Source organism: Zalophus californianus, chromosome 8 (genome assembly GCF_009762305.2).
Source record: "Zalophus californianus isolate mZalCal1 chromosome 8, mZalCal1.pri.v2, whole genome shotgun sequence".
NCBI lineage: Eukaryota > Metazoa > Chordata > Mammalia > Carnivora > Otariidae > Zalophus > Zalophus californianus.
The window spans coordinates 130097131-130109135 of NC_045602.1; the positions used below are offsets into that span (position 1 = coordinate 130097131).

Genomic DNA, 12005 nt, shown 5'->3' on the forward strand with positions numbered 1-12005 from the left:
AGTGGCCTGGGGATCTGAGAAACACAGCAACCGAGTCTGACCACCCTTACAGAAAGGGACCCGGTGCAGCAGTGGTGGCCGGGGCGGGGGGGGGGGGGGGGGGGGGGGGGCAGCTGCCTGCCTACCCACTGCGCAGGTGAGCTTCCCGGTGCGTTCCTGGAGCAGGCGCACGATCTGGGCCTTCTGGGTGGGGGTGCAGCGGCAGCAGACCACAGCTGGGCACTGGCAGGCCAGCTCCATGAACTCATACTCATAGTACTTGAGGCAAACCTGGGGGGAGCGGGGGAGGCGGAGGGGGTGGGTCAAGCGAGGTCCCCGCCCCCGCCCCCCCCCCCCCGAAGCAGGAAGGGGCGCACAGTCCTGGGAGGACCCCGCCGGCGCGGTCCCTGCACCCACCTCCAAGGAGTCTCCAGAGATGACCAGGGCACAGTCATGCTTCCTGCGGAAAGCGTTCAGCTCGAGATGGGCCTCACTGCGGTTGGTCACCTGGAAGGGAACGGAGGGGTGGAGAAGGCCTTGCTCTCCCGAGATGGAAGAACAACAAACAGCGGCTTCCTGAAGCCGGGATGAAGACAATGGCCACCCCAGCCAAGGACCCCTGCCCCGCCCCTGCCACCAGACCCAGAGCCAAATTAAACCGTGTTTGTTATGATTCTGTGGGAAGCGGGACAGCCTGTATACCAACTATCACCTTGCATTGCCCCCAGGACGGCTGTGACCCACGTAATAAAAAAAAAAAAAAAAGCTAAACATGACCCCACTTTCATTGTGTGCCAGGCACTGTGCTAGGCACTTTCCATGGATTTTCCCCATTTACTTCTCACAACAAGCCTACAAGATGCATAATGATAACAGAAACACTTTTACACGTAAGGAAACGAAGACGCGGCAGAGCCGTGAGCCTGCCCCAAGTAACACATCTAGGGGGCTGTGAAGCAGGCGTCAGAAGCCAGGCATCTAGCAGGGTGGCCAACTTTTCTGTAACACACCAGCTGTTACACACTGCAAGCTCTGGGGACCCCACAGTGCTCGTCAAAACGACTCGACTCTGCTGTTGTAGCGCCAAAGCAGCCCCGACCCTCCCCCTGCTCGTGTTCGCTCTCTCAGATAAAAATCTTAAAAAAATGAAATAAAACTTTATTTACAAAAGCAGGTGGCACATGGACTGTCGTTGCAACCCCTAAATATACAGAATGTAGAGAATACAGAATATATAAGACATACAGTTGATTCTCATTATTTTCAGTAGTTACACTCGATAAAGTCGCTGTGAACACTGACTTAGCAAATAAGGCACCATTCATTGCTCCTAGGGGAAATACGGACGAGGTTCCTATGAGCCTTTGGCCACAACATTTTTGTCAATCAATATATAACCTTGTTTTATATGTGTTTCTAGTTAAACCCATCTTTTTTGTTTTTTTAATATTTTATTTAGGGAGAGAGAGCATGCAAGCAGGGGGAAGGGCAGAGGGAGAGGAAAAACAATCTTAATTGTTTTTTCAGCAAAGAGCCCGACCCAGGGCTCGATCTCACGACCCTGAGATCATGACCTGAGCCGAAATCAAGAGTCAGATGTTTAACTGATGGAGCCACCCAGGTGCCCCTAAACACATCTTCTGAAATACATATTGTTGACTCATGAACACTGAACTCCTAACCAACAGCATTCTAACTCATGCCTAAAGGAAGCCCATCCAACACACATACGTTCTCCATAGAGCACATCGGAGCCCTCCTGCGCTTCACAACACTAGACAGCACTCCAGCACTGTGCTGGGAGGGAGGATTTTAAACAGTGAAATCACTGACAGCACAAAAATAAAAAAAAAAAGTGGCCCTGCACAGACCGTGAAGTACGCTCATGTGCAGTAGAGGGCAGAGAAGGCAGGGAATCGCCTTGTGTGACCCCAGCTGGGAATGTGCACATCAGGCAACAACGATTTCTCTCTGCTCTGCACATGTCCATGGAGGACTCTGAGAGTGCCCTAAGGACTGATTTCTGGGTTAGGAATACATTTTAGTTAAGTAAGTGCATTTGCAAATCTGGAATCCATGGCTAATAAAGACGAACTGTATCTGTCTCTACACAACACTACTGGGGCCAGTCCCCAAACTGCCGGATCTCCTGTAGGCGGTGTGTACCACGGACCAAAGGCAGGGGGTCGAGGGGACACTCCTGGGACCGGCAGAGAGCCCCTCCATTCTGGGCGTGAGGGCTCTGGTTTCAGGAGCAGGACTGGTGCATCCTGCCCGGAGGGGACCTCCCGCTCCTCACCTCCCAGCTCCGTCAGGCTGATCCCAGCCCTTGGCTTCTAGCCTCGAGCAGCTCCTTGTGGCTGCACTGTTGGGGGTCAAGGGCTTGCCGCAAGGGCAAGACACAATTTCCCATTTGCCCACCCACTATACCTCCTTCTAAAGACTCCTAAAGGCTTCCTTCAGGAGGGCAGACAGGCCACTATCTGTGATCTGGAATTTACTTCTTATCCAAGGACTTGGTCTTCAAGGGTCCAGGGGCATCTGGGCTCATATGTACAATTTTCCACGTATGGGCCTAGCTGCATCCTTCATCCCGATTGTGTCCTGCATCAGCTCCTCAAATGGACCATGACCCCCACCAGGTTAAGAACCCAGGGCTGTACTAGGCCCGCACTACCTCCGGAAGGAAGCCTGCAGCTTCCCCAGGGCCCCTCAGTAATTTCCCCCCACAAACCAATGCTGTAAGATCCCCCGCCACGTGGTTAACACGCTCCTCCCTCCCCTCTTTAGGGGTGCACTGGAGGTCCTGAGGTCACGGGGCAAACTGCAGCGTCACCCCCATGAGACCCCAGTGCAGACAATACTTTACCAGCCGGAAAACGTGGATGTCCTGGTTTCTGGTCACCAGATGTGCGTTCTTCGCTGTGCACGTAGCTGTCTCCAGCTTGTCCCCCGTCAGCATCCAGACCTGGAACCACAGCAGAAGGAAGCGCTTCTTGGTCACTGTTCAAGGCCAGCCTGCAGCCTGTGTCTGTTCAGTTTCCAGGAACATCGAGCTAAACTTCATTTATTCCAACTTACCTCAAGGCTCATGGTGTCCCCAACACACCACAAGAATACCCCATTTCAAAGGCTTCAGGACCCCAAGTGATCACTGCTGGTGGCAGCAAAAGCTGATACAACATTTCTCGAAAACCATTTGGCCACACGCTTCCACAGACATCATGAAGGTCGGCCTCGGACCTCACCACCCCCCTTCTGGAAATCTTTGTTAAAGCAATGAAAAATCTCAAAGAAGGGGATGGTGGTATGGGTGAGGGGTCACTTCCGTGTCCTACAGAAAACACTGGTTTGTCACGTTACATGCAGTCTTTCTATGTGGTTGGTTAAGCCAATGGTAAATGTGCCAAGTTCCTCCCCACCTCCTAACAGATCATTCTGCGTTTTGCTGCCGCGGGCTCAGAGAGGGCAGGTGACTTGCCCCAAAGCCTCACAGCTAGCTCCTGTCCCAAACAGGCCCAGAATCCCAGCCTTCAGAGCCCAAACTGAATGCGCTTCCTGCTCCGCTGGTTTACCCACTGACCCCCTGCTCTCGCGGCCCCAGCAGGGAGGGTCACGCACAAAGCACATGCCGGCAGTGGGGAGGTACAGGAAAGCAATGGCCATGGTCTCCAGAGCATTTGCCGGGCCGGGCACTGATCAAGCGCCATCCACGCTCAGTGCACTTGACCTTCAGGGTAATGTGGAAAGGTAGGAAACAGAGCACTGAGAAGTCAAGCCACTTGCCAAGGGCTGCCAAAGCAGTCAGTGGAGAAATTGGAGCCAAACCCAGGCAGTGAGACAGCCAGGATGCGGGCACTGGGCCCTTCTCAGGGGGGCTGTGGCTCTGGGCTTGGCCCTGGTGGGTGTCAGCCTCCTCTCTCAACATCTCATCTGGCCGTTAAAAAAAAATTCTTTGTAGTGATCCCAGTGTTCAGGGTTTGCTGAAACACTGGGAAAGGAGCTAGGAGGCTCAAGTTCTAGAAAACCATGGAAAGTCATCGAAGCACCATGTGACTGATGCCCCACGTCCGGGATGACAGGGGGGCACTGCAGGTACGTGCCCAGACCTGAGCCCCAGGCCCAGCAGCACACTTCCCACCTTGCTTGGCCTCAGCTGCTGCATCTGGGGAGGGGCTAAAGTAGAAATTTTCCAAGTTCCAACAGCTTCTGGCCTGTGAAGGACCTTGTGCTAGGCCTGCCTACAAACCCCCCTGACCCCTCACCCCCCCTTCCCCCTCCCGTCTGACCAAGGAAACCAGAAAGAGAAGTCCAGTCCACACTCTGGGAATAAAACAGCCTTTTGGAGAGGACAGCTTTGAGGGGAAGCTCAGGATGGAGCCAGAAGCAGAAACCAGAATTCCAAATCTTAGGGAGACGAGGTCTACGGAAGTTGCCAGGGACAAATTTCAGCGCCACAGTGCAACAGAAGCAAGCCCTTCTGACTTTGGACTGTTTTTCCAAAACTGGGATCTTGCTGGCAATGTCCTTGCAACAAACTAGATACACGACAGGATCTGGTTTGCAATGACACTTGCCCACATGCGTGTGAGTCCCCCCCACGGGCACGACTGTGGCTAGAGCTCCCTTATTACTGCGGCCCCGCTCACGGGAGCCCGTGCCAAGTACCGGCCCAAGGACTCCCCCGAGAGCTGCTTCAGGGAGGAGGTGGGCGGCAAACACGCCCAAGTCCAGGAGCTTCAAGCCAGTGAGGTTGCGCTTGTTTTGCTCAGGGCCTTTAAAACGTAGCGTGCTGTTCGGACGCCCTCTGCTGGCCTCTCTGGATTAAACGCCTGAATTTTTTTCTTTCTTTTTTTTCTTTTTGGACCCAAACAGTGTAAATAAATAAGGCAGTTTGTTGGTACAGGTGGTCAGTCCACGGGGCGGCCCCTCATTCACCCAGAACAACAGGCAGATGGCTGGCTGGCCGGTGGCTCAACAAGAATATGCCGAACACCCCAAGCCTGCTGGAGGGAGAAGGGGAGGCACGTGGTCCCACGGGGAGCCCGCTGCGGGGGGAGGGGGGGGGACGATAGCAGTAAAAGCAAACACACAAGACGTCTTCCAGAAGCAGGGCTGGAGGGACGCAGTGGCTCATCTGAGCCAGAGCTGTGGGTCGCTGTCCGTGCCCCCTCCTCCCCCCACCTTTCCTCTATTCCCACCTCCTTCCCCACCCCCTCCCTAATTTCTTTTTTTTTTTAAAGATTTTATTTATGTATTTGACAGAGAGAGACACAGCGAGAGAGGGAACACAAGCAGGGGGAGTGGGAGAGGGAGAAGCAGGCCTCCCGCGGAGCAGGGAGCCCGGTGCGGGGCTCGATCCCAGGACCCTGGGATCATGACTTGAGCAGAAGGCAGATGCTTAACGACTGAGCCACCCAGGTGCCCCCCACCTTCTCTAATTTCTGCACTCTGCTGCAGGGCCGATGGTGAATCTCAGCAGCTGGGTCCCAGGCAGGTCCAGCCTACCTTAATGCCAGCATTCCTCAGCGTCTCCAGGGTGGGCCTCACGTCCGCCTGCAGCTGGTCCTCCACCCCCGTCAGACACAGCAGCTCCATCTCCATCTCCAGGCTCTCGATCACGGTGGCCACTTTGAGTGAGCGGTCGTGCACACTCAGCTTGGCCTGGACATAGCGGGCCTGCGACACAGCGGGAGACCCAGCCACTGCTTAGGGTGGGAAGGGGCCAGGCTGACGGGCAAGGAGAATGCAACACCAAGTGGGGGACCCCAGGGCATGGTTGGACCTCCAAGGGATGAACGGAGACTTCCAGTGTCCTTCCAAGTTCATTGGCCCAGAACTTGCATAGGCCCTAGTTCTACCCTTTCCTCTTTACTTACCTGCTGTGCAACTTCTAGCAAGCTGCTCAACGTATCTGAGCCTCCACTGTTCTCACCCATGAAGCAGCAATAACAGCCCCAACCTCCCTGGGTTGTTGCAAGGATTGGTACAACTTAAGATCTCAAAAAAACGGCAGGTTCTCCCACACACAGCACACGCTTTGTGACCAAGAACCCCTGATCACTGGGTTTTCTGGAGATGAAGTCCCACCTCCAAAGACCATTGACCCAACCCTTCAGTTTAGCTACTTTGCAGGGTTAGCAAAGACATGGAAGAAAATCAAAAATCCCTTAATGGGTTGTTTCAAACACACGCCTTTAAACTTGAAAGGACGGTAGAATTTATCAGGGCTAAAATTCTTGCTAAATAAAACTTTACGAAGAACTCAAGCACAAGGAAGAGACAGACTCAGGCATAGCTCCTCTGGGTGGAGCCAGACAAGGGCCCCAGAAGCCTGTCCCCAACCACACTTCTCTCCCTTTCGGTCACACACCCATGCATGCGCTGGGCTTTGTGACAGGCCGGGGGATACAAGGACCCTTCCCTCAAGAAACACACAGTTTATGGGAGAAGAGGACAATAAACCAGACATATTCATGCTGGAACCCTTGGCCGTGAAAGTTAATGATCTATTTCAACTCTTTTTCATACAGAAATGAGGGCTCCAAGGAGGTGATTCATTTCAAATTTTCCAGAGGGTATACCATGTGCCCATGACTAACCTAAGTAGTGGGATACAAGAGCAAACCAGACTGATGGTCTCTGCTCTGAAAAAGATTTTGTTCCAGGAAGGAGATATGAAGAACACTAGACAGAAACATAGAAATAAGATCATCCTAGATGGGGATTCGCACAGTGAAGAAAGTTAAGCAGGTGATGGATGGCAAGCAGTGAGGTGGGGCTGCCTTAGATGGGGAGTCCAAGAAGACTTCTCAGAGGCAGTAGTATTTGAGCAGAGACCCAAAGGAAGCAAGGGAGCAGGCCACAGAGCTCTGTGCAGGAAGAGAGTTCCAGGCAGTGAGAAGAGCAAGTGCAAAGGCCCTGTGGCAGAAGTGAGCCTGGGGTGCTCAGAAAGGACCTCAGTATGGCTAGAGCAGAATGAGCGAGGAAGAGACGGAGAGGAGATATGACCAGGGAGGTAAGGGTAGGGCTGCAAAAAGTAGCAGAAAGGTCCCAGGACCACTTACTTCAAAGTCTTGATACTGCTCCTCTGCGAGAGACTTCTTCGCCACCACGAGCACCCGCAGACCTTCTCGGGCCATGTTTCCACACTGCAAAGCAGACCTCAGTCAGTGGAGAGCCATACTAAGGGCTCTGCCTCCAAGCCCCAGACTCTCACTGAGGAGGGCTGGATGCTGCAGTGGACACAGGGGCATGGGGAAAGTGGCAAATCAGAATATGGCTTTCCCCTAAAGCAACCCTCCCTGAAGTAAATCTCAAGGGAGGCTCTGACATCACAGCCCACGGGCCAAACATGGCCTATGCATAGGTTTTCTTCGATTGGCACAGTATACATTTCAAAATGTAAGTCAACGCTCTAAGACTTCACAGATAAATCTGGATTTTTGGCTTGTTGGAAAAACCGAACCTCTGAGGAAACCACACATGCTTTCCCAAATAACCGCAACCAACGATGGAAGAAAAGCAGCTGCTTCTAGGTCTTCCCAGAAAACAGTTGTCAAGTGAAGACACACAAAGTGTGACCCTGTTATAACACACCCCAGCCTGTTTCATTTGACTTACCTGCCTGGCCCCTGTCGGCATTTGAGTTTGCAACCCTCTAACTGAAAACATAGTATTACTGAATGGAAAATGTGTATTCCCCTACCTGGAGCTGAGAGATAAAATAAAAACGGCCTGATAAACCAGAGTTTCTTCCCTCCTTGCTGTGGCCAATTCTCCACATCACAAACCGGGATAGGCAGCCTGTGACATGGCCCCCAGTGACCCCTACCCTCCTGGTACCTGCCTCCAGCCAAAATCCAGTGAGGAGCTGACTCTTGTGCAGGGCAGCTGAGTGAGCTTGGAAGTGTCTTGCCCCACTTGAGCCTTCAGATGAGACCCCAGCCTCAAGCAAGCCCTCGAGAGACCCTGAGCAGAGGACCCAGCAAAGCTGTGCACAGATCCCTAGCCCACAGAAACCAGGAGAAATAAAAGCGTGTTGTTCTAAGCTGCTAAGTCTGGGGGTGATCTGTTACATAGGCACAGGTAACAAGTACAGGGACCCATCTTACTATGCCATGCAAGGGGCAGCCTCCAGACATGCTTCTGCCACCCAGTTCTCAGTCCCTGCACCCCACTTACCTCTTCCTCCAGCCAGTCATTGTACTGCACGATGCCAGCCATGACAACATCCGCTCCCTTCATGTAAAACGTAATCTCTCCCGTTGATTCATCCTAGAGAGGGGGCCCAATGGAATGAACACCCAGAGGAACACCCGCTTTCTGCTCCTGTGCCCACTTCCCAGGACAGATGGCACACAAAGCATACTTAGCGGACGCCAATGTTTTTTTCACTTGGCCAAAGATAAAAAGCAAGAAGTGGGGGTGGAGGCCCTCACTTTGGGGCAAAGGCCACAAGAAAACTCAAAGCATCTGGAAACACATTAAATGATGAAAGCAAGATCAAAAGGATTTAAGAACTTTGTTTTTAGTTATTACTATCCCAACAGAAACAGACTCCCACGCTGGAAGATCATCTTAAATTTATAGACGGGACTGCCAGGATCATCAAACTGTGGTCTACCTGGAAAAGTGGGGAAGTAAGGTAATTATCTAGAGCAGGGTTCTCGACCTTGGCATCATTCACACATGGGCTAGAGAGTTCTTTGCTGTGGGGGTTGACCTGTGCACTGCAAGACCTTCTGCAACATCCCTGGGATGTCCCCACCAGCTGCCAGCAGCACCCCGATGGGGACAACCCAAATGTCTCCAGACATAAACAAACATTCCCTGGGGAGCAAACTGCCTTCACAAACTGCTGAGTCCAGTAACTCCAGACCCCTATGTCTACCTGAGCACCTAGCTAGTGATCAGATTACCCAGGTGTTCGTTCACACTGACCAGGTTTTCTGGGAAGTAGGTAACACCACAGCCGAGGCATTGAATGCTTAGACCCGACACCAGCTTTTGGCTGTGTGCACTTGGACATGTTTCTTTCTCTAAACCTCAGTTTTCTCATCTGTAAAACAGGAATACTAACAACTCTTACCACACAGGCTGTTGTGGCTTAAACAACGTCACCTACACAGAGCACAGAGCCAAGGACCGGACACAGAGATGGTGTCCACTCAACATCATCAGTCCTGCTCAGGGGACAGTAACTCTATGCGCCCCTCGAGCACACTGTATGTGGAGACCAAGGCTTATTAGCCCAGCGGCTCTCCAGGGAGGGGATTTTGTATTTGCCGGTATCTGGAGACCTTTTTGGTTGTCACAACTAGGGGTTGTGGATGCTACTGGCATCCCATGGGTGGAGGCCAAGAGTGCTGCGAAGCATCCCACAGCACACAGGACAGCCACAGCCTAGAATCATCCCGCGCTGGCGCCAACACTGTTGAGGCTGAGAAAACCTGGCTTTGAGGAACGGTGGTAAAGCCCCTGGTTCTTACTCCCTGACAGTCCTTCCTCAGCAACCCCCATCACGGCGAGCCTGGAGGCAGCAGAGACAGGGAAGGGGACGGAGCATGGCCGTCCCCACTTCCTGCCGGGATTCTGCTGCCGAGGAAAGCCCAGAAAACGTACCTGTAAACTCGTTACTCAACACGAAATAAATACCCAAAGTCAAATTTGTGGTGTAAGTTTCCTCCTTTAAAACAGCTTTCTAATGCCCTCTAATCACTGACAATCTTTGAGAACTACACGCTTACCCATAAAAGCCCCCGCCGGCCACCCTGAGAGGCACCTGTGTGTTAACAGAGAAAAGCTGCACGCTTCATCTTTGACGGATCACACCTATGCCTGCTCGTGACTCCGGCCAAAGACAACTGCCTGAAAGCATCCCAGGGCTTTTCCCTTTTCCCTTCACCCAAAAGGTGCTTCACGACACAGCGGTAGGAAATAGCTTCCCCCTTCCCAGCTTCCTCTCCTGCAGAGGGTGCTCGGGAGAGCTCGGACAGCCCGTCCAGTATAAACACTGTATCAACCATCTCCTCCCGTTACTCATTTCCTCCCACCCAGTTCATCACAAGGTTACTTCGCTCTCATATTATGGCAAGACTATGCCGTAAATTTACAGAGCTGCTGGATGCACTGCATTGTTTGGGGGCCTCATCTTTTTCCACTGTGGTCTGATTCTGGCCCCCGTTCAAAGGCCTCTTTTATGCAAACAATGACAGGGGTATGATCTACAGCGATGATCCGCCTCCATCATTCTACGTGGGACGGGTGGGGGAGCGGGCAGTGAAACATCTGTACACAACGAAAACAAAGCAGGCAACGCAGCCTTTCTTCAGAGAGACAAGGACGCTAGCCCCAAAGAAGCCCTCAGAAGACAGAGATTCTCGCCAAGACTTCACTTTGTGAGTGCAAGAAGTACCTGCCAAGTACCGTCCACGGGCTCACACGGACTTGGGGGTGCTGATGAACCAGGAGAGAGCACAATCCTAACTGTCAACAGGCACCAAGCCAAGACATCTTACAGCTGAGTTAACACTTCCTTCCACGGGGTAGTTGGGCAGGTATCTTCAAGTAAGAGGCAGGATATCTGGGTACATCAGAACTGAGCTGTTGGCCCCCACACAATGAACATTTGGGGTGGATGGATCATTCTTTGTCAGGAGGTTGTCCTGGTCTCCACCCACTAGATGATGTCAGTGGTACCACCCTGAGTTGTGACAACCAAAAATATCTCCCAACATTTTCGAGTGTCCCCTGGAGGCGAAATGGCCCCAGGACGAAAACCACTTCATTAGAGGAGTTAAGGAGATTTCTACAGAGAACCTGCCCACATGCCCTGGAGGCTAATTTCCACCCATCAAAACCACAGATAAAGAGGGAGACAGGGGCGCCTGGGTGGCTCAGCCAGTTAAGCGTCTGCCTTCAGCTCAGGTCATGGTCCCAGGGTCCTGGGATCAAGCCCCACATCAGGCCCCCTGCTCGGCGGGAAGCCGCTGCTCCCTCTCCCGCTCCCCCACTGTGTTCCTGCTCTCGCTGTCCTCTCTGTCAAATAAATAAATAATATCTTAAAAAAAAAAAAAGACAGGTCAGCAAACTAGAAAACTTAGCAATAATACGCATTTCATTAAAGATGGCCTAGCAAAGATGGATGCTCACAAATTGACTTTTAGTTGTGGAGAAATGAAAAACGTTAAGTTTCCAAGAAAGGAATATTTAATTAATGGTATTTTTTTTTCAACAGAGCACCATGCACACATTAAAATCATAAAAATCATCTTTTACTGATCTGAGAAAATTTTCACCATATATATTATTCAATGTGGGGAGGGTTTAGAAAGCCTTATGTGACATTTGATCCCAATTTCATAGAAATTTGTGTGATTTTTACACTCCTATATGCGTAGAAAAAAAAAACTGAGAGGAAATTCTCTGAAAAGGGAAGAAGGGGGTCATTTTTGGGTGGTGAAAATAAAGATGATTAGAGCTTGAGCTCTTTCTTTACATACGTATTTGTTCTGAATGCCTTAACTAAATATTGGGTTCGTCTGTTTTTTATTACCTTGGAAGGGTGGGGTGCTGTTTTTAAAATAACCATTTGCCCATCCAACAAGTATCCCCTACTGTTCCTGCTGTGATAAGACACGGGGCCACAGCTCATAAAATATGGCGCGTATCTGGGAACGAACGAGAGCCCCTCACAGCTAAAGGAAGGGTGGGGGATATTGCTCACTTATCCGAGAATGGCTGATATTGGGTATCTGACGATGAGTCAGCCCTCAAATGACTTCAGCAGTGCCCATGGTCCTAAAACTTGAAAACATAAAAGCTGGAACAAAAGTAAATCCATGGGAGATAATGACTCTGATTCACCAGGAAACACCCACCCACCTGATTTGTGCTGTTGCTTCCAGGCCACGGATGTTCTTGACATCAGATGTGTGCTCAAGATAACAGTTTAGAAGCCATGGGTCAGGCCAGGTATGGGCCCGTGGGGAACAGCAGCAGCAGCGTGGGCAAAAGAGCCCCCT

General features: G+C 51.7%; 1 protein-coding gene across 6 annotated transcripts in view; it reads right to left on the bottom strand.

The window, feature by feature from the left end:
* Positions 1 to 12005, bottom strand: part of ATP9A (ATPase phospholipid transporting 9A (putative)) — a 131944-nt gene that overhangs the window by 16193 nt on the left and 103746 nt on the right. For all 6 annotated transcript variants that reach the window (XR_003524936.2, XM_027624194.2, XM_027624193.2 and 3 more), the window contains exons 16-21: positions 8164 to 8256; positions 7047 to 7130; positions 5488 to 5658; positions 2849 to 2947; positions 397 to 486; positions 126 to 270 (exon numbers count right to left, since the gene is read on the bottom strand). Coding sequence is in view for 5 of the 6 variants with exons in the window: in XM_027624194.2 (XP_027479995.2) it covers positions 126 to 270; positions 397 to 486; positions 2849 to 2947; positions 5488 to 5658; positions 7047 to 7130; positions 8164 to 8256 (682 nt within the window). In the remaining variant the exon portion in view is untranslated. The remainder of the gene's footprint in view (positions 1 to 125; positions 271 to 396; positions 487 to 2848; positions 2948 to 5487; positions 5659 to 7046; positions 7131 to 8163; positions 8257 to 12005) is intronic.